Consider the following 19022-nt stretch of genomic DNA (forward strand, 5'->3'; position numbering starts at 1 on the left):
TCACTTTTCTACTAATTTCGATTCGCCAGAACAAGTAGGGTTTAATGAAAGAACTTTTCGTAAGAGAAATGAAAAATGAATTTAATACAATATCTGATTAAAATGCAAATGATTAAATGCAAAGGTGCGTCAAAAGGTCACAGAGTAATTGATCACCAGGTTCGTCGCTTCTACATTTTCTTACGGGAAAACTCATTTAACTAATCCTCTGAAAAAGTTTTCTTTGCTAGGGTAACCAAAATTCACAGGAATGGTTAAAAAGCTAAAATCTTTCATTTTTTCTAGTTTAAGCTATACGACAAAACCTGACTTTACCAGTACAGTAAGGTTCTTTTTTACACGTTTTTTTACGCGGGTTGCTTTTCTTAATTACTCAAAAAAGGTACAAGATATCGACCTCATTCCAATCACGTTTTCAAAAAAATTCACAATTTTTGGTGCAAATACTGAAAATTTAAAATATTGAGTTTTGGTCTCTAGATTGACCACTATCATATTCAAACGAAGTTCAAACATTTCAGAACGGTTTTCTTCGTTATATTTGCAACTCAAAAAAGTCTTTTTTTACGCGATCCCATACAAATTTGGGACGCATCCTTCGTGTAAAAAAAGGCCTTACTGTATGATTAAGGGGTAATATCCACCGAACGCTCAAAAAACAAGGTTTTTTCATTAGTTTTTTTTAACCATTTGAAATGTAAAGTATATAAATAATATATCGTTGAATTAAGCAACTCTTGGAGAATAGGAAAAAAATTATTGCTATTTTTTTACAAAATGACGGCTCTGCAGCGATTGCCGTTAACCGCTTTTTTTAAGTTATTCTGCGGCGAGCAGTAGAAGTCGAGTTCAACTCCACCTACAACCAAAACAAAATTTATTTCATTATCTACATTAGTGTCGCTAGTGAAGTACAACATGATTATATTTTTAGAATTTTCCCTTGCAAAATGGAAACGGATTGGAAAAAAAATTCTTTTTCGACGAAAAAAAAATCGACTTTAATTGTTTATAACTTTTGTTGTTGTTATCAATCGCTAAAATCGTGTGTACTTCACTAGATAATCTAAGGAAGAAGTTACAGTTAAAATTTCAAGTCAATCGGATGTAAACTTTTTAAGTTCTACTGCTCGCCGATTTTGAAAACATGGTTTTGAGAAAACGCGTTTAAAGTTTCAAAATCCTATAAATCTTATGAATCGCAATAATAAAACCCCTAATATTTTTTTATCCTTCAGTCAGCTATTCTTGCGCCGTAAAGTTGTCCTTCCTGGGCCTTATTTTCCTCTTCTTCCTTTTTTGTCTGATGTAAGGCTGCGCCTAGCCTCTTTCACGATATCGGACATGCGATGCTCAGCGACTTTGTACTTTTGAATATAACTCACAGTTGAAAAATTTTGAAAAACTCAAACAGCTACACAACGAGAACGGCTGATTGACTAAACAAAGGAAAGTTGTGAGTAAACACGTGCTGTAGAGATTTTCATATCGTTTTTATTTCTTAATAGTTATTCTTCATATATCCATTCTTTGAATGCATAGAAGCACTAACTTCATCAAGTAACGTTTTCGATGACAAAAAATGGACAAAAATTGCACGCATTAACAAAATCATCCATGCATCCAGCATCAATCATAGTAACCCATAAGGCAGCAGAAAAAAATCTGATCTAGCCGATTTTCCCAGCAAATCGCGACGTGGCGGTGGTGGTAGACGACGAGACCTGTCTCACCCTAGATTGCAACGACTGACAGGACACTTCGTATTTTACTTCCTCCACGAAGAAAGGGAGCACCGAGGTGAAGTTCATTTCACACATTAAGTTCCCCAAGAAGGTCAGCGAAGAATCAGCGAGAAGGGGATGTCAAAGCTGCTCTTCTGTCGGTCCGGATTGGACGAAGTGCCTGCCGGAAGTTGCGTCGTTCATCAAGAAATACCAGAAGGCCGAAGATGCCATCGAAACGATCGTTGGAAGAGATGGAGCGGCCTAGGGGCTAGACACCTTTATTTTCATGAGAAATATTTCGATAATATTACTCGATATCGGTAGATATATTTTAATAATCATCGTTTATCTGTCAATTGACAATCCTCCAACGATAATATAACGTCAATGAGCTATGATATAAATAGAGGGGAGCCCAAAAATGCAACGATGAATACTTCGTAATATTGAATATTGGAAATATTTCGCAGCGCGAATTTTATCGCAATTCGATTTTTATACAATTGTTGTTATGCAGCATTCAAACTCAAATCTTACTCAAGTGTACTGCACTGTTAGTAGGGTTTACGTGCAGCCGAGAATTGATGTCGATACGAGTGCAAAGTCACACTGCCTACTCTGGTACAGATGGAAACTGAGAAGAGCGCTCTAAGGATAATAAGGACAAACTAGCATTGGTGGGCACCGCTAACCGAAAATTTAGCGACGCTAATCGCTAAGCCGCTAACCGGAAAATTTGGCTCGATAATCGCTAAACGCTAACTCCACATTAGCGGAACTTTCGCTAACCGCTAATCGCTAACCTATTAATATGGAAATAGTCATATCGCCCCTATAACAACTTTGGTTCTACTTTTTCGATTTAAATAATAATTGAATTTAGATGAAAACTTTTCTAAAGTAATTTATTTTTAATGCAAGCTGAATGTGGTTCAAATCTTACAAAACACGAGCAATAATATAATATGACTATTATGACTATTTACTATTGACTATTGGCTACTATGACTATTTACATATTAAAAATTTAGCGATTAGCGAAAGTTCCGCTAATGTGGGTTTAGCGTTTAGCGTTTAGCGATTATCGAGCTAAATTTTCCGGTTGGAGGCTCAGCGATTAGCGTTGCTAAATTTTCGATTAGCGGTGCTCACCACTGTTCATCATTTGAAGCAATTTACGTACGCCTTCAGCAATTCACAGTTTTTCTGAATAGTTCTATTGTCGCTTTCTACAAAATTTAACGAATTAGCGATTAGCGTTTCGAAGGCCAAAATTTTAGCGACGCTAACAGTTTCGCTAACCAGCTCAAAAATTAGCGGAATCGCTAAACCGCTAACTGAATATTAGCGTCGCTAATTAGCGATTAGCGAATTAGCGGAATGGAACCACTGCAAACTAGTATTTGGAAGTAATTTGCTGACCAAAAGAAACCATGTTAAACTGTAGCTGACCAAAAGAAACCAGGTTAAACTGTACTGAGTTCCAGGACACTGTGGTATCGAAGAAAACGAAAAAGCTGATAGACTTGCTAGACCAAGTGTTCAATTAATGGGACCAGAGCCGTTCTGTGGAGTATCAAAATGTGTAATACAGATGGAACTAAAAAAGTTGGGAGAAACTATGATACAGAAAAACTGGACTGCTACAAAATCTTTGAGACAGTTCAAGCTGTTCATAACAGCCAACAAACAAATGACAAATAAAGTACTATGCCTAACAAAGCAATACTCAGTATGATAACTGGACTGGTCACGGGGCCAAGGCTCCAGCTAACAGCTAAATATCATTTCAAACGGCTACAGCGGTAACAAATAGACATATGCCGCTTCTGTGACAATGAAATTGAAACCTCTCAACACTTGCTATGCAAATGTGTAGCTCTATACAATCGTAGAAGACAGTTTTTAACAAGAATATCTTAGACCCTCCTAAAATATGGTTAGGAAATCCTTATAGGGTAGTTGGATTCATATTAAGAATTATACCAGATTAGGGTAATTCGCACTATCAGACCATGGCAGTTACCCATCATGGTAATATGCCATCCTGAATCATTGCGAGAAAGAAACAGGGGTATACCACAATAGGCCAAATAATGGCCGCAGTGGTTTCAATCTTAAAAAAAAACGATTTTATCGCGAAAACTAAGGAGGAACTGATAAATAAAACGAAGAAAGAACTCAAAAACATGCCTGCACGCATGTTTTCGTCCGCCACGGCGAATGTTCCGGAAGGCCGTTCGCAAGGGTGTAAATTTTTTTCGAAAGTAAGCTAACATAATTACCTTTTAACTCAATTATCTGTCTGAGCTATTTTTTAACCACAAACACTCTGTGCGACGACGAAAATAGATTCTTCAATATACTGCCAACGTTTCTTAATTCGCAGGAGCAGGACATTCGAAATTACTAGCAATAGCAATCAGTGCTGATAAAAGTCATTTTCCCCAGCAAAATTCTTCGAAAATAACAGCCAATCATTTTCAATTTTCACTTCCAATGATCGAAGCACTCTTTCAGATACACTAGATTTTCGTCCTAGTAACGTGCTGTTATACTCAGATGAATAGATCGCGCGCATCGTTCACGGTTACGGAATAAAATTTGACGACGAATCCAACCAAATGATCTTCACTTCAAAGCGAAAAAGAGAGCGGGGGCCTAGTGTGGTTGGTAACGTCTCCGCCAACCACGCTCGACGCCTGGGTTCGAATCCCACCGCCGACATAGGTGTCGATGGTTGTGAGGTGGCGTGATCCACTCACAACCAACCCAATCTGGTCTAGATTCAATCCTAGCCGACACCGGGAGATTTTCTGAGGCGAAAAATCTCTGGGATCACGCCTTCCATCGCATGAGGAAGTAAAGCCGTTGGCGCCGGTCCGTTAATAACGGATCGTGAGTTAGGGTCCTGGGTGTGGAGTCGCCTCCCTGGGCGTCGGTGATTGGCCACAACAGTGGCGGAACTAGACCGACGGAAAATAAGCGAGAATAAAAAAAAAAGCGAAAAAGAAAAACAAACAGTCCACTCAACCAAAATGAACCTCACCGAAGCACTTTTTCACTGACACTGACCGATGCCTTGACAATCTTCGTTAACTGATAAACTGATTTTGTTGTCTTGCTTTCATCGCATGAAATATAATGAGGTGTTTTGACAGTTCACTTCCATGCAAAAAGCGGGAAGGGAGAACTCTGAAAGGATTGTAAAAAAATAACGTTTACGAATGCTTTTTTTCACTTTCACTCAAGAGTGTCAACAAATATCAACCCTATAGCAATATTGTACTATCATTACTATCAATAAAATATTTTTAAGTTCAAGTGATACATGGAACATTTATGGATTTCGAATACATCTTAGCGCTCACGAGATAACCGTAGTACATAAGAATACATCAAATGCCATTAGTAAAACGAAAAATATTTTTATACAAATTTTCATCCTATTGAGTAAAATTTCATAAACTAAGTGTTAACACTCATGGAATACCAATAAACATCTGACAACTTTGTTGAGAAATAATCCGAGCACAAATGCCAAACTGTAGACCACACTTTGACTTGTAGAACAAATAAATAAATTCGGTAATCTATTTTAGCTTTGGCCGAGTAATGATACAGCTCAAATATATAAACACAAAAGATTTCAATACATGCTGTTAATAATAACCATGAATAGAAACATGAATACCCTGGAATAAAATCTGTTCTAGTGATGTTTCGTATTGCTGCTACACTACATAAACATATCATAGTGTTTAGAATTCGATTGCCTGTGAAAACCACTGCTAGGACTAGTTTCAATAGCTGTTGCGTATCTATTTTGTTGAGGTGAAGGGACTGTTCACTCACAGTTCATAGCCTCCGAACAGTATCTATGATTTGGAAAATTTGAAAACTCCCTTCCGCAAACTTTTGTTTTCCGGCTGAAAATGTGTAGAGAAGAAATTGTTAATAAGGGCTGCAGAACAATATCGTTCATACTAAAAACAAAACAAGCAGTAAGGCTACATCACATCTGCAATAAAAAATCATTTACGTAGCAATATGCTACCTGATGAATTTGAGTTAACCTACTAACGGTCGAAATGCTCATGTTTTCGTGAATAACTTAATATTAAAGCATATCAAGCTTATTGTGCAAACAAAAATGCGGTTGAGATGAATTTATGAAACCTGGAGTTTTTTTATTTATAAACAATTTTTTTCACTTAGATGATTCATGATTAATGAATAATCGATTTTGAGTTCTGGTGGTACAGCACCATTTTGATTTTATGCTACACAAAACGAATGAAGCTGTGAATTAAACCAGTGCCGGTGTTAACATCAGAGTTGTCCTACCTTGTTTCGAACTCGCTATCGATAGTAGTATGTATCGTATAAGGCAGTAAAGTGGAAACGAGAGTTTTGTACGGTTCAAACAGAGCGGCAATAAACGCACAATGTAGAAATTGAAATTCTTAGCCACTACTAATTGTAATTATCTAGAATTTATACTAAAAACTTACCGCATGTCGATTTCCGAATAACATCTTTGCCTTGTCTTCTTCCTGTGGTGACGGTTGCTCGTCCACTAGTACTTTTTTCAACTTCAGCTTTTGCTTGATTGCCTTTTAAAAATTAAAACAATAGATAAGACATGTGAGAGTTTGTTGCAGCACATTGAAATACCTGTGACAAAAGCACTCTTCTACTATCAGACTTCATCGCCAACAGCAAATCCAACCAAGTCCATGTCACATTGTGATATTCAAGTGTCGGAATCAGTAGCGATAAATCCGTGATATCCTCGATATTCTTTTCTTTGTTACCTTTGTAACTTACTTTAACAGGCACCTCCGGTATTTTGATATAAATAAATAACTTATTTTTTTCAGCCCGCTCTTTCATCTTTTCTACGTCGTCCTGAATTTTAACGTAGAAATTGCTATCCTTTGAGCTCTTCTTGCCCTTTGAAGATGTCGTCTTTTTGGAGGAACTTTTAGTAGACAATGATGACGTCGAACTGGAACTGGCGCCATCTTCAAGTTCGTCGTTGCCTTCCACCTCTAATGCGTCACGATCCGGAAAGCAAAACTTCAACATCGTATTGTAAAACTTTTTCGATATGGCAATCGTGATCGGAACGACGTTTATTTCGAAGTGTTCCTTTACGGATATTCCACCAACTGGAGGCTTTTCTCGGCAAAATACACGCATTACACGTTTGTGATCCACTGGCATATCTCGTTGGATTTCGGTTGGACACAGAACTTCTTTGTAGCTATCTCTAGGAATTAGATTGTTTATCCGAATATAACCGAGCTCAAGTAAGTGATCGACCGAATCGTCACTTTTGGAATTTTTGGTGTACAGAAAATTACTCAGGATCAGATCGGCAATACCAATCTGACCATCAGCTTCCGTTAGTCGCCATTGGGCATGTTTGAAACATATCTCATTTGCTCGAACAATGGTTAGAGGTTTATCCTTGCGAATTGTCGCTAGTCGATTCGACGCAGATAGCTGAGTTTCATTGTAACAAGACAACATCATATCTAACTCGTCACTTTTGTTCGAAAGCATTTCCTTATACTCTCGGATCATTTTCTGAACTTCTTCATACTCCATTCGAAGTTCATCGCTGTCACCATCTTCGAGACGAGCTTTGGTAATAAAATGTATATCTTTTTCAAGACATCGAATGCGAGACATAAGCCCTCGGATTTCCGTTTGAATGTGTTGAATTGGACGCTTCTGATCCTCTCCGCTGTATAACTGCAATTGGAATCGCATTCTGGCTAACCGCTCCAAGGCTTCCTTTCTCTGTGGTTCAACGTACAGCAGTAAATTGTTAACGATATCCAATATCATTGCGTACTGCAGCGAATTCGTGCAAACATCTAAATCGTGATGCATTAGAGTGAATGCATCGACCGGTTCGTCCTGATTTTCCCAAGGACTCATACTTTCTTCCACTGGAGGTGGCGGCACTTCACAAATCGTTCCTGGGTCAATACTAGTATCGCCATAGCTGACATAAAAGAACTCACATTTACATCGAGAAACAATTCGTTGTAGTTGAATGGGTGACCTGCCACCACGGTAGCTGTCTCCAGAAACACCCACTGTTCCAGACACGACGCCACCTACACTTTGACCGCTGCCTACCAGATGCGGTAAGTCCGGAAACTCATTTATCATAGTGGCTTCCTTATCCTTCTCCTGGATGTTGTCAACCGTAAGCCACAAAATCTCTGCCATCTCTCTTGTATCTCCGTCTTCCTCACTAACCGTCGCATAGTACTGCATGCACTCCAACGAACCAACCCAGGTGGTTTTTGAAACAATCGTATGGTCACGCCAAACCGGTCTGTGCACACGTTGTAATATCTCTGCCTTGGCAGCACTTAAAATGACGTATCCGGATGTTTCGCAACCCTTCAACAACACTTGAGAGTTAACGAGTGAAATAAACCAGTTGTAATGCAGCACATCATCATCCTGACACGCCTGTAAACCTTTCAACTGTTGCTGCCTGGTCTGTGCCGACAAATCATCACTAAACACAACCGATTTGTGGTCAGCTTCGGCGATCAATTGCTGCAGCATTACTAACCCATCCGACGTTTCCTGCCGTTTGCTTATATGCCCTCCTTGGCTACCGCGACTGCCACTGTTACCTTCTGTATGATGGGTCGAAGACATATGTTTTTCCTGACTGCTTCTCGATTTTAGCGGAGTGTTTTTACCCTCCTTGCGAAAACATTTAAGTGCTTCGGTGGAAAGATTATTTTTTAATCGTTGACTCTTCATAAAGGAATCAAACAGCGCAAAAGCCACATCTCGGTTATCCTTGGTCCACGCACCCTTCAAATCATAGACCACAAGCTTGTGCGTTGGAGTGTCCTTCTCTCTTTCGCTGCCATTCACGAAATGCGCCTCTCGGCCGTACGAAACCCGGGCAACGCTGAGAAAATAATACCTGAAAAGTAGAAAATTTTACAATAATTTCAATTCATTTTTCGCATTCAGAGTGAGTTTTGATTTTTCTTCACCTATAAATATCACCATTGGAGCCAGAAATACTTTCCGAGCTGCCGTCCGTTCGGTCACTGGTTGTTGTTGTACGCAGCCAAATTTCGGCATCGTTCAATTCACAGTTCATGTACATAATAGCCCAGTCAGCACGAGGACGATGGATGAGACCGTCGTCGATTGGCGAAAGAGAGAGTGTATGTTCAGAGCTGAAGGAAATACGTCCCCCGTTCAGTTGAAACCCGCGGTTCAACGCATGTGACATCCAGTAGAATATTTGAAATTTATGCAGACTCATCTGCAGATTAGCTTTTCGATAATGTCGACTTAGCTGCTTTTTCCTAGGACGGACATTGTTGAATACTGTTCCTCGTCGAGTTGGTCTAGTAACACCCGACAGAATTAATTTGAGACTTTCAAACCAACGCAATGTGCTTCCGTATAGTTCCAAATTGGGAACGTCCAGCTCTGAGACATTCTGCTTGATTTCGAACGAAACCCAAATGTTAAGATTTTGAGAGCGAAAGGCACGAAATGAATCGTGCACTTGATTGCTCGAGTACTCGGGCAGTTTATCGGGAGCGCAAGGAATGACGGCATGGTGATCGTTTGGGTTCGCCAAACAAATCCAGCTCAGTTTGAAGGTTAGTTTGAGGTTTGGCAAATGTAGCAAACGACAATCATCATAACGAGAAGCTGTGCGTACAAACACGTTAAGATCACCCTTGAACATGATTTTTGCGTTGGTATATACGATTCCACAGTTATTCCAGGTGAGCTCCATTTCTTCTGTGGTATTATAGGGGTCCAAAGATGCGTGCAATAAAATCGTGAACTGTTTGGCAATTATAGTGAGGCGACCGTGCATTAACAATCGCATTTTATCCCAAAATGGCAGCGGTGGACTGGGGTCTCTAGATGGTGCAGAAATTTTTTCCATCATTAAGTTGCATTGGGCCATGACGGGCTCCCAACATGGTCCAAATGCGTACGCTAAATAGTCCAACTCCCAATCAAAGTCATGGTAGAATTTGATTGAAGTCATACTTCGTTGAATTGTGTGCGTACCAAAAGGATCTCCAATTTCGATATCAACATCCCGTTTTGCCCTTCTAGGAGGGGCCATTTCGGCACCAGCCAGGTACCCAAATAGATGCATTGCTTTAACATGGAACATTGGTTGCGGGTAATCACGAAGCATAAATTTCCATTCGGTGCAACTCACATTCACTGCGCGACACCAAAGGGTTACAAATTCAATTCCTTCCTCGGGCCACGGACTTTCAGCGTCAATCTCCCGAATCATACGAACTGCTTTGTCAGTTCCATGCACGTATGGATCAGCCATCGCCATTATCTCCAAATCTGTCATGATCCAAGCAATTAACCTTGTTCTTGGAGGGCCAGTTTCGGCTAACTTTTTCGATCTTTGTATATAAATTTCCGAGTTCTTTTTTATCAGATTGGCGTTTAGTTCTTCTAGGGTTCCAGCTGGTAGTAATAACCGCTCCGAAAACAATTGCTCAATCTTCTGATCAAATAATTCCTTTCGTTTTACACTCTCGTTATATTCGTCCAATAAAAGAACATAATTATCACGAAGTTTTACTTCAAACGGATCGTCACTCATTTCCATCAGGAACTCTTTAATTTGTATAAACATATCACTCGGAAGTGGTGAATTGATAGTGAAAGGTTTCTTCTTATAACCGTGTATCACCTTTAACCACTTGTAAATTGAAACAAATTCGTTAACTATTGCACCGTAGAAATCATGATCATATGGAAAGATAATTCTCACAACTCCGATTGTGGTAGCCCACACTTTGTTGTTTGCTAGCTTAAAATTTTCGTAATGCTTTCGTTCCATCCTCAAAACGTCCATCTCACCCAACTGATGACAATCGACATCATTGAATGAAAAAATGTGCTGATCATCGATCTTTATAAAAATATGTTCGAACGAAATGAACCACCAATCCTTTCGACTTATGTACAAATTTTCACTGAAAATCTGCATCGAGTGGCGTTCACTTATCTTCATGGCGAACTCGGCATGTCCTTCTGCGTAAACGTCAATCACCCACGCAGGCTTCTCACTGGTGGATTTTTTCGGTTCTTCTTTGGTCGGCAATTCCAGTGGAGGTTGAGCAATCTCTTTCCATTTTAATGCTTCACGCAGCTCACGAATCTCACTAATCAACGTCACGATATGCATGTGTAAATTGGCATTCCACATAGCTCCTGTGTCTTCGAGAAAATGAATCGCCAAACGCTGGGACTCCGTATATTCTATGCGAATCAGTTTAAAGTTAGCAAACATGTTATGCATTTCCGCCGGTCCAAAATCTGAGCCTGATATGTTCTTGAAATCCAAGGTCTCCATATGAAAGTGGTCTAGCTTAAGAACGTTCACACTGGGTGTTTTCGCCAGAGACAGTTCATTTAGATTAGCCAAAACACACGTCTCGTATTTATTGAACAGAAAGCAGGTTATGTCAGTTACTTTAGCTGTAATCAATAACCCCGGCGATGCAGGTTTTTTCAATACTCCAGGTTCTTCCTCTTCATCGGTTGAACACCAGCTTGTCTTTCTTCCAGAAGTCATCTTCGTCGATTTATACTGTTCCAAACATTGCTTCGCTTGTACCAAGTATGCTGCCAACGCCGGGCTGTACTCGGTTCTAAACGTATGAATTGAGAGATCTAACTTCGTAGCGTCTCCGTAACTGCTTAATTTAATCAAGCTAACCCCTACATAGAACGGACTCCTGCGGATGTGACTTTTTTTAAGACTTTGGCCAAAATCTTTATTGTTCAAAACGTTTCCATTTAGAGACCACCAGAGCGACTCGACCATCAACTCAGCACTCCAATGGCGTTTACCTAGAATAACATTTAGCAACCGATTTTTATACACACTGCTACGTTGTGGGGCAAACTGATCCAGCAGTAATTTGGTGTGATTACAACATATAGAAGATACCTGAAATGAAATGAAGCTCATACAACTAAGAAACTCTTTTCCTATTCGGTGTAACGAGTTTACCTCTTGTTGACCAAACTTAAAAACAGACGTGACATTCCATAGTTCCGCACAACCTGTAATGACAACTCGTTTTAAAAAATCATCCAGCGCCCCTCCATTTGCCGCAGGAAATCGTGAACTATTCATGCTTGTCGCTAGCTTTAAGCTTTTTGGATTCATCTGTCTAGCCAGCCTTTCACTGGAAAAAAAGTTTTTGCTAATCCAGCCATAAATTTCTCGGTGATGGTAAATCATTCGGAATGATTTTAACTTCGAATACACATTTATGAGATCTTTTTCTAGTTTTGCATCGACACTGAATTGCTCCATGTATAACAGCTTCTCCTGCATCGTGTCGATTTCCAGCTGCTGGAGTTGCGTTCCAATATAGAACATCGGAAGACGAAATTCGTCAGAAAGATTGCGATTATTAAACTTTCCTGATATAGTGAAGGACTGCAGGGTCGCAGAAAAATCGTTCGAGCTGTTTTCGCGAACCGCCGAAATGGTCGTGTCTTCGATTTTAATTACAAAATTTTTAGGTATAATAGGAGCTATGCGCAGGTACGTGCCTCCTGCGTAACTGCAACCTTCGTCAGATTCAGCTCTATCTATACTTATACTATTGTGTTGCAAAAACATTCGCTCTCTTCGTTTTTGATTTTGAGCATCTTTGATAAATTCATAGAGACCTCCATGTAGAACGACTTTTGTGTTCGTCATTGCCAGCTGCAGTTTTTCTAGAGAAATTGGTCCGTGGGCAATCAACACACTATCCATTGCAATTCCAAAACTAAGTTCACCCAAACATGCTTGATTATCTCCTAGCTTTTTCTTGCCAACTGGACAATGTCGTAAAATTTTTGCTTGTGCGTCGCATAGGGCTGCAGAGACAAGCATAGTTTTAGTGTTGTGCACAATGCTCCCATCCAAATGCAACTCTTTTGCTGTGGCATGCAGCAACCATCCGGGATCATTGTCATTGTTTAACAAAGCAATCGATACATTGTTTATATGAACGGCCATGAACTGTGCAAATTTTATAATCATAGGATGCACCTTTTTTTTACGAAAATCCAAAGTTTCCCGTTCGCTTGAACCGCTTCCATTTGTAGATATATCAGCGGAAACTCCTGCGGTTTGTTGATTGTATTGAAATTGACTACTACCGGCTTGCTGTTGCCGCCGATTGACATCCTTATTGATTCGAATGTCACGGATATTAATAGATAATAGTTTCGTCACCTCTGAGTTAAAGAAACTGCTCCTTATACAGATTTCATCGATTTGCTAAAAATAACAATAATTTTTCCACATGATGAACACAATCTCAATAATTATTCGTTAAAACGTCTTACCACCGAAAATCCACTTTTGCAAACGTTTACATCCCGCAGAGAAAACGGTAAGCTAATCCGACCGAAGCGTATTTTAATGTTAAACTTTCTTTTCAACACGTATCCAATGCATTGCGGTAAAAGCCTGTAGATCATGAAATAAAGACATCTGAAGCAATTGATAACGGAGTACAAGTAAAAATCAATGAAGGTCGATAACAGGACTTTATCTCTCTTCCATTTTTTGGTGCTACGCCCCAATCTACGATGCATTAACAAAAACGAAAAATATACTCACCAGGTGATTCCTAGATAAATTATCACTAGTATGACGAGAAAAGTGAAAAATGTAATCATGATCACAGCATTTTCAATACAGGGATTATGCGATAAACAAAAATTTTCACCACGGGCTCAAATCAAACTCAGTTCACAACACTCATCACTATCATCATCACTTTACTTGACAGATACTTCAATTTTCTTGTGCGATAACGGATGACTTTGTACCCGTTTGAGCAAGAAGGGAAGAATACTACAGCAAAGCGGAATGATAAAAACAACAGCTGTTTAGCTGTAAAGTATATGAAGCTGTTTATGAATTCAAAAAATTGGTTTAACACCGGCATTCGATAAACAGCGATGCCATCAGTTCAAAAAACAATGTACATGCATAAATTGGGATTTACGAAACTAAGTCTTATATTTATACGAACGTTTTTCAGCATCACTCTGAAAAATCACGTAAGTGACAAAAAACAATGTACATGCAAATCTGCCATTTTACGTGACATTAGTAACTTTTACCTGAACTTCACGTACGATTCACTGTCAATTCACATACAACCAGTTAAATTATAATGTGAATAGTTTCAGCGCGTTGGAATTTGTGTGTTTCGACTTTGTTAGTGTTAGTGCGGCTGTGGTTTGATGTTTCCGACAACGGAATTTACGTGAATTTTTAGTATGCAAAAAAATCAATATGGCGTACAAACAACGCCTGAGCTGCTCCAGCTAATTAAATATTGAAGAAACGCAATGTAAGTAGCCAGAATAATATTCAGAACAACAAAAAAAAATTAAATTTTCTAATTTTCAGTAAGTGAATTTTTCCGAAGCTCCGGAACGATTGGAGTCGTCAACAGTCAGTTTCAAGCGGAACACCTCCTGTGTCGAAACGATGAACGGTTGACAATCATTCCGGCCATTCCTGGTTCTCTCCGGAAATGTCGATTCTAAGCAAGTTATTTTTTTGTTTAAATTTGGAAATAAATTTTATTTTTTATATGCGCTGTGTATTTTATTTACTTGAAATTCACGTAGTTTCCATCTGAATAACACGTAAAAAGTACGTGAAAATTATGTGGGGTTTATGCGTTCTATTTATGGTTTCACCTAAATATCACGTAAAAAGGTACGTGAAAATCACGCTATAATTACCTGACCAACACGTAGATCTTTGACAATGAAGTTGACACTATCACACTGACACATAGTCGGCTTTCGAGAAATCGGTAAAAGTTACATGAAAAGAAGGTGGATGAAAATCAGTCACTTTTCCCGGTAAATTTTACGTGCATTTTTTTTCAGGATTCTCACCAAACGTTTCGCCAATTTGGTTCTAAAGTTTTACACGGTTTTCCGAGTTTTAGCTGAAAGAGTGTAATGAATGTTTAAAAATAAGTCTGAGTCCTCCGTGTTGATCTTTGTTTGTCAGTTATCCAGCTTTATACGCACCATAATGGCGGGTGCTATAATGCGCGTTCGTAATTTGTGAACCTCTCTGCTTACGTCAGATTCTTGATTTCTGCAGCTCTGGCAACATTGATGTTGCTAGATTAATTGTTTTTCTCGCGAAACACATGAAGAGTAGAACTGACGTAAGCAGAGTTGTCAAAAGGGTAGGGAACATATTACGAATTTTTCATATAGCGTCCGCCATTATGGCGCGTAAAAAGCTGGATAGCACATACATAAGACATACGTAACACTCAGGAAGAAATCTTCCAAAAAAGTTGGGACAAAATGAACTACTCGAATGGTACCACGCTCTGAATAAAATCACTGTTTGAATTGTTTTTGGAGGCAGTGTACCTGCGCAGCTCTGCATTTGTCTCGTTCCTACTCGAAAAATGCTGCATTGATTTTGTAAATAACTTTTTGACAGTTCCTTATGGGATTTTCTTTAGGGCTCGATAAAGCCGAGAAAAAGAAAATTCATTTTGTTCATTATTTGTCGAGCAGTTGGACAGGACGATGTACGGAGTACTATGGGGCAACGTGTACCAGAAAGAAACGCCAGTGTTACGTATGTCTTATGTATGTGGTTAAAGCCTGCAGCTGATTATTCCTAAATATTGAAAGAAACGTTCGTGCGATTTCACCTGAATTAAATTGGTCTTCAGATTTGGACGTGGCGGGCGAAGAAGTAGTCACGAGCGAATTCTTATCTTGTGATCCTGAATCTAGCTCAGCTTCATCAAGCATATCGATTCACAAGAGTTGCTCAGATCACACAGGGGCAAAAAAAAATGAACCCAAAAATACTATCGGACAGAAAGACTCCATACTCAAAAAGATAAGTGAGCTAGAAAAAGCGCAAGATCGCTTGCAACAGTTTGATAATAGCGCAGCATTATTGGTCTCACTTCTCCTTTCCGAATCAGTTAAAGGAAAAATTGCCATTTGATTTTGTCGCTTAGAAATCTTGCATATATGTACAATACTGGTACTAGATCAGATTTGCTTTTAGAAGATACAACAAATAGGGAGATTTGTATGTAATACGTGAACACTTGTGTACGCAGCTACATGTACGCAAAATAAACGATAACAATATTGACAATGTCACAACGATAATCATTTTGACATATAGGCGAGGGGCGAGGGAGTAGCCCTTCAGAAAAGAACGGTTTGTCGATAATCGGACAGGCCGGTGACACGACTTTATTTTAACATAGAATTCATTCAATGGGCTGGACGACTTTATTCCCATGAAAAGAATATTTCGTTAATATTACGTTGTTGGCTGATATGTTTTAATAATTATTGTGTATATTTGAGATTATACCGACAATAATGTGACGTCTAAGAGGTTTGATATAGTTAGTGGGATGCCCTTCCAATTTTGACCTGCTCTCATTGGTGGACTAACAACACCTTTATTCAATTCTTCTGAAGTGGAGGGGGGCTGTACAGCAGGCATAAGATATCTGAGACACAACAAATAGCCTAGCGAAGACGGGCACATTTTATATTGACACATCCTATGATGACAGCAGTTCAAAAAGTCTAGAACCGCACAAATCATAGTAAGCCGTGAAATGACTTCGTTGGTTCCTCCTCTTTCGTTGCTACATCATCATGAAGATAAGACGCACAACACTGGTGTTTTTTTTTCTGGTACACGTTGCCCCATAGCAATCCGTACTCCGTCCTGTCCAACTGCTCGACAAATAATGAACAAAATGAATTTCATTTTTCTCGGCTTTATCGAGCCCCAAAGAAAATCCCGTAAGAAACTGTCAAAAATTTCTTTACAAAATCAATGTAGCATTTTTCGAGTGGGAACGAGACGAATGTAGGGCTGTGCAGGTACACCGCCTACGGTACCATTCGAGTAGTTCATTTTGTATCAAGTTTTTTGGAAGGTTTTTTCCTTCCTTTTGTATGTGATTCACCCTTGTACAGTACATGGAAAAGCTGTAACTTGAGGCATTTCGAGCAGTTTTATATTCTTCATTTAAAATCGAAGGATAACAACAAACATTTTTTTTTGAAATTACGTTTTGCTGAGAAAATTGCACTCTTTCAACTGGTACAAAAAATGTAAATGTGTAAATCTTTAGGACCCAATTGGGTTGTTTAGCTATTTACGGAATTCCGATTTTTATATATCATCTGAAAGAGTGTAATTTTCTGAGCAAAACGTGATTTTTTAAAACTTGATGTCATTATCCTTCAATTTTTAAATGAAGCGTAACAATTCGCTCTAAATCGCTACAATGACAATCGACACAATGACAGTTGGTATATGGGCGAACGGTCATTGTAGCGATTTCGAGCAGTTTTAAATCGTGATTTAAAAAGTGAAGGACAACGATAGAATTTTTTTGACGTAGAACTACTTCTAACCGCACTATATCGAGATACATTCTGCGGAAACTAAAACCAAGGTGTAACGTCGGAATGAAAGATTTCAAACGGTTATACTGATGGATCCACATGATGGATCACAATAATCAATATGTCGTTGGATTGATAAAATGATGGACAATTTTGTGATTTTTCAGTTATCATTATCATTTCATTGTTAAACAGTGAAAATTTCATAAAAGTTTCAAGGTCGAATTTTCACGAACAATATACCAATCACATGCGAGCACGCCAGGCACAGACTTCATGAGTAGACACCAACTGCCTGCTGTGATATCCTGTATAGAAGTGGCAAAAAAATTGACAGAACCTCCCCGTCCCAATAGGTCAACTAACGTTTGCTTCTATGAGCCTAGATTATTTTGATGTCTTGAAGGTAAAGCTTTTTCGGAAAGTTTGTAACCACCTCCGCTATCAGACAGTTTCACGTTCTGCTGTTAGAATGTTATCAAAACTTATGTCTCGAAAGAAAACATGCTGGCACAGACTACAGTACTGCACCGGGCAATGTATGAATAAAGCGCTGGTCATTAGTCGTCTATCTGTGCAGTAGAACTCGATATTCATTTGTGTGCAGCCAAGTCAAGTGAAGATTTCATTGTCGCTATCGACGCACAGTGGGGCGTGTTGGGTTAACGCATAAGTACCTATCGTGTTGCGACCGCTGGAACACAATCGAATTGCCTAAACGGCAATTGTCTTCTTTTTCTTCTTCTTGTTTCGTATAGTAGCAGTAATATCATTCAATATGATTATTAGGGTTTTAGGGACAGTACGGGACGTCTCGAAATTTTCCGTTGTTCCAGATTTATTGGGGGGAACCGTGGGGTTCCCTTCCAGAGACACAGGCTAGATTGAAGACGGTAGCGGAGCATTGTTTGCGACATATCAAACTTTAAGTTTTTGTAAACAATTCTCCGATTCCGGTCATCCGCATCAGCAACAAAACGAACCAAAATACCTTTTTTTGGAGCCTTAATTGGTTAAAAAAAAATTTAAAAAAAAACCTAAAAATATGATTGAACATAATAGCTCGTTTTTGGTAATGTGTGTCGCAATCTAACCGTGCCAAAAGTAAAACGGGCTCAAATCAAACAGAGCCTCAAAAGAAAATATGAAACTATTGTAGTCATACGTCAACTTTGCGGTCGTGTCTTGGATACCACCCTCCTACTTTTTTAATCACGTTTTACTTAGAAAATGCAGATCTTCCAGATGATATAAAAACTGATATAGCTAAACAACCCAATTGGATTGTTTAGCTATACTTGTTTTTTATATCATCTGAAAGAGCTGCATTTTTTAAGCAAAACGTGAGCAAACGTGTTTTTAAATCACGAATTAAAACTGCTCGAAATTTGCTCAAGATCGCTACAATTACATATCGCCCATGTACCAACTGTCATTCAAGCGATTTAGCGCAATTTTCATTCTTTATTCAAAAATCAAAGGACAATGATATAAAATTTTAGTTTAATCATGGTTTGCTGAGGAAACTACGCTCTTTTAACTAACATATAAAAATCAGAAATCCGTGAATAGCTAAACAACCCAATTACCCAGGAATTTTTTTTTATTCATTCCTATTTTGGCTTCGGTTTTGTCTCATTTTGCAGTGGTTTAAAAACCCGGTCTTTGCATGAAAAACTTTTGAGAATAAATTGTAGGAAATTAATAATACTTCACAAAAAAATATTTACCTTCAAATGTTATTTTGACAAAACAATGTTTGTTAAAAAAAATTGTGTTATT

At 38.8% G+C, this 19022-nt stretch overlaps 1 protein-coding gene across 2 annotated transcripts; it reads right to left on the bottom strand.

Annotated features, from left to right (window-relative positions):
• Positions 1 to 5130: 5130 nt before the first annotated feature.
• On the bottom strand, positions 5131 to 13757 carry LOC129724950 (protein hobbit). 2 transcript variants are annotated; one of them, XM_055680251.1, is made up of 8 exons: positions 13414 to 13757; positions 13137 to 13260; positions 11800 to 13068; positions 8771 to 11736; positions 6405 to 8697; positions 6242 to 6343; positions 6075 to 6089; positions 5131 to 5656 (listed from the first exon to the last, which is right to left on the bottom strand). In XM_055680251.1, the coding sequence occupies exons 1-8, from the start codon at positions 13470 to 13472 to the stop codon at positions 5606 to 5608; spliced, it is 6879 nt and encodes a 2292-aa protein (XP_055536226.1). In that variant the 5' UTR covers positions 13473 to 13757; the 3' UTR covers positions 5131 to 5605. The 2 variants fall into 2 exon arrangements, with proteins under 2 accessions (XP_055536226.1, XP_055536227.1); XM_055680252.1 differs by lacking the exon at positions 6075 to 6089 and having other exon boundaries at positions 13414 to 13755.
• Between the last annotated feature and the right edge of the window lie 5265 nt (positions 13758 to 19022).

This window comes from Wyeomyia smithii, chromosome 2 (assembly GCF_029784165.1).
Source record: "Wyeomyia smithii strain HCP4-BCI-WySm-NY-G18 chromosome 2, ASM2978416v1, whole genome shotgun sequence".
NCBI classification, from domain to species: Eukaryota; Metazoa; Arthropoda; class Insecta; order Diptera; family Culicidae; genus Wyeomyia; species Wyeomyia smithii.